The sequence below is a fragment of the Uloborus diversus genome, chromosome 2 (genome assembly GCF_026930045.1).
Source record: "Uloborus diversus isolate 005 chromosome 2, Udiv.v.3.1, whole genome shotgun sequence".
NCBI classification, from domain to species: Eukaryota; Metazoa; Arthropoda; class Arachnida; order Araneae; family Uloboridae; genus Uloborus; species Uloborus diversus.
This window is the reverse complement of record NC_072732.1, coordinates 94,985,187-94,987,883: the sequence shown is the minus strand read 5'-3', so window position 1 is coordinate 94,987,883 and position 2,697 is coordinate 94,985,187. Positions and strand designations below refer to the sequence as shown.

Below are 2,697 nucleotides of genomic sequence, written 5' to 3'. Positions count from 1 at the left end.
AGTCGGAGTCGAAGAGTCGGAGTCGGACTGTTTTTGGGGTAAAGGAGTCGGAGTTGGAGTCGTTAGAAAATATGCCGACTCCGACTCCGGGCCTCTATTTTTCTTTCCTTTTCACTGACTCTCCTTGCATTTTTTTAAAAACTGACTACCAATTGGTTCGATTACATGCATAAAAAGATACTAATGAGAAAATAACTGCCGTCATGGCAATCAACTAGCTTGAATGCTTACCGAACTTTCTGTAGCCGTCCCCAAGTTTGCTTGCTTTTTAATTTAACTAACTAGCTGCGTGCCCGGCGTTGCACGGGCTACTTAAAAAATGAAAGAGATGTCCAATTGATGTTTTTGTATTACTCTGACATCAGTTTCTAAAGCGCTAAGGAATAAATAAATACGCGTAATGCAAGGTTTTCAAAACACCAGTAGAGCATATTTTTGGCAGAAATCTCTTTAACGTTAATCATAGTTATCAATGATACAAGTTAAGAGTATTTTCAATAAGCACAAAAGAAGAAAATATATGCATTATCAACTATAATCTGTACTCACGTTAAAATGAATTACATCTGATAGACTAATTTATCTACAATTACAATCAGCTTTTTACATAAAATGACACACACTTTTTGGTTGATTACGTGAAACTGAAGCACCAAGACTAAATAAATACCAATAAGCATAAATTTAATACCAAGTCATCAGATTCCAATTTAGCTTTAGTTAAAATCCTTAAAACAATAATTTTTGTTCAACTCTGTTTCGCTTAAAGAAATCCAAACAATCTTAATTTAACATGTTCTTTTAACGTTACAAACTGTGTTTCAACAGGAAGGAAAAAGAGATATTACAATTCGAAAACTCACCCATGTGACGGGAAAAAGTCCAACAAAATAAACATAATTAGTCACACATCCTAAATGTATCAAAATATGAGGTCGGTGAATGATAAACTTACACTACAATCAATAAACATAGCTAAAGAAACAACTTTCATATGTGAAAAGAGTTAAGAACGTTGAATTTAAAAAATAAAAAAAAAAGACGATAAAATAAAAGCTATGTCCGAATAGAGCAACTAATTTTAAACTAATTTAAAATGAAATTCTAGATGGAAACGTTGTTTTCAGATTTGGACAGCAGCCAAAAAAATCTCTTTTAAAAGAATTATTAGAATTTTACTTGCTCACCCATATGCAAAATGGCAACAGGAAAGAAATAAAAATTCCTGAATAACGTTATGTTAATTAACGTTTTAATTAATATCTTCGCTAATTAAAGTCGCACAATTACGAAATTGGTCCTATTGTTTTCTTGGAAAATTTCGAATTGATCGGTATCTCGTTTGACTTTCGATTCGTAGCGGTTCTCGAGAAAATAGATCTTCAGACAGACAGACAGACAGACGCGAACAGATTTTAATATTATAGTGGATGGATATTAGGACGATCGTGAGCCTTTTGTACAAGGAATAGATTTTGTGTTATTTCCGTCCACTTGGGGTTGCACGTGAAAGTCAAGAACAAATCAGGTTTTCCGAAATCACGCACAATGGCCATAGCGTCCTGATAATTCTGTTGCATACATCGCTGACTTCCAATAAAAGTTGAGGGTAGTATTATAGGTATTCCAGGTTTTGCACCAGTTTTCTCGGCAGCTCTGTAAATGTGATCTGCTAGTCCCATATACGTTTCTACTCTTAATTTTTTCTGGTTGTTCCTCAGGTATGAAAGTCTGTTCCCTTCCACTTTTACGTAGGAGTCTACAAGGTACTGTTGAAACAGTTTCCGGCCATATAAAACAGGGTTGAAGTATTCTTGTCGTATAGACACTCGGTGGGAGTAGAACTGTAATTCTGTGTATTGCTCTTCAACAGTAAATCCTTTATCACCATAGGGAAAGAAAAGCACATACGTCATAGGTTCAAGATTACAATTTAAGGGACTAATGTTTATGAGACCTCCACTTCTAGGATGTATTACAATGTCCCTGTTAGTAGGGGGAACACCATCCGTACTCTTGAAAACAGCTGCTACTTCGTTTTCTTTTGGAGCATTGTAACGACCTCTATGTTCGCTATGAGTTATATTTTCGCCTTTTATGTACATGCGAATGTCAGCAGCAGTTTGAACGCCATGATATCTTAGGGTATCTTCTTCAAATTCCTTCAGCATTTTAAAAGCTTCTGCATACGGGTTAATATTTCTAATTATCGAATCCAACATCATCAAAAGATTTGGATTTAAAGAGGCATTTTCCACTATATTCATTCTTTGCCTCAGTGCTTGATCTGCGTCCAAAATATACAGCTGGGCATACTTCTCTTTCCCTGGTTCGTTAGGACGAAGATGACTCGTTTTGTGATAAATAGCTCCATGAATTCTGAAGCAGTAGGGACCAGAGCCTGGCGGCATGTCGATGTTAGCACCCAATGAAGCAAAACTAAGAGATGAGTTATAGGGTTCTAATGTTTTTAAAAAACTCATTCGAAAGTTGATGATTTCCTTTCATTAAATCACGCAATTCTTGGGGATCTCTTCTTTCCGTTTCTATAACTTTGCCATTATGGCAGCATCGAACATATCGTCCTCTAGAGTTTCTTTCTCCGGAAAAGAAGAGGCCGCTGCAAAGATGGCAGCAACAATCCATGACACCGCAATTATGCGGAATGACATCAGCTCCATTTCGTCCAATATTATG

The 2,697-nt window shown here is 36.1% G+C and overlaps 1 protein-coding gene across 1 annotated transcript; it reads right to left on the bottom strand.

Moving 5' to 3' along the window:
* Positions 1 to 1,421: 1,421 nt before the first annotated feature.
* LOC129216432 (uncharacterized) lies at positions 1,422 to 2,411 on the bottom strand. The gene has a single exon (XM_054850647.1). The coding sequence runs from the start codon at positions 2,409 to 2,411 to the stop codon at positions 1,422 to 1,424; it is 990 nt and encodes a 329-aa protein (XP_054706622.1).
* Between the last annotated feature and the right edge of the window lie 286 nt (positions 2,412 to 2,697).

Coding starts and splice junctions, on each gene's coding strand:
- LOC129216432 (XM_054850647.1), bottom strand. CDS start 2,411: ATGCCGCCAGGCTCTGGTCCCTACTGCTTCAGAATTCATGGAGCTATT.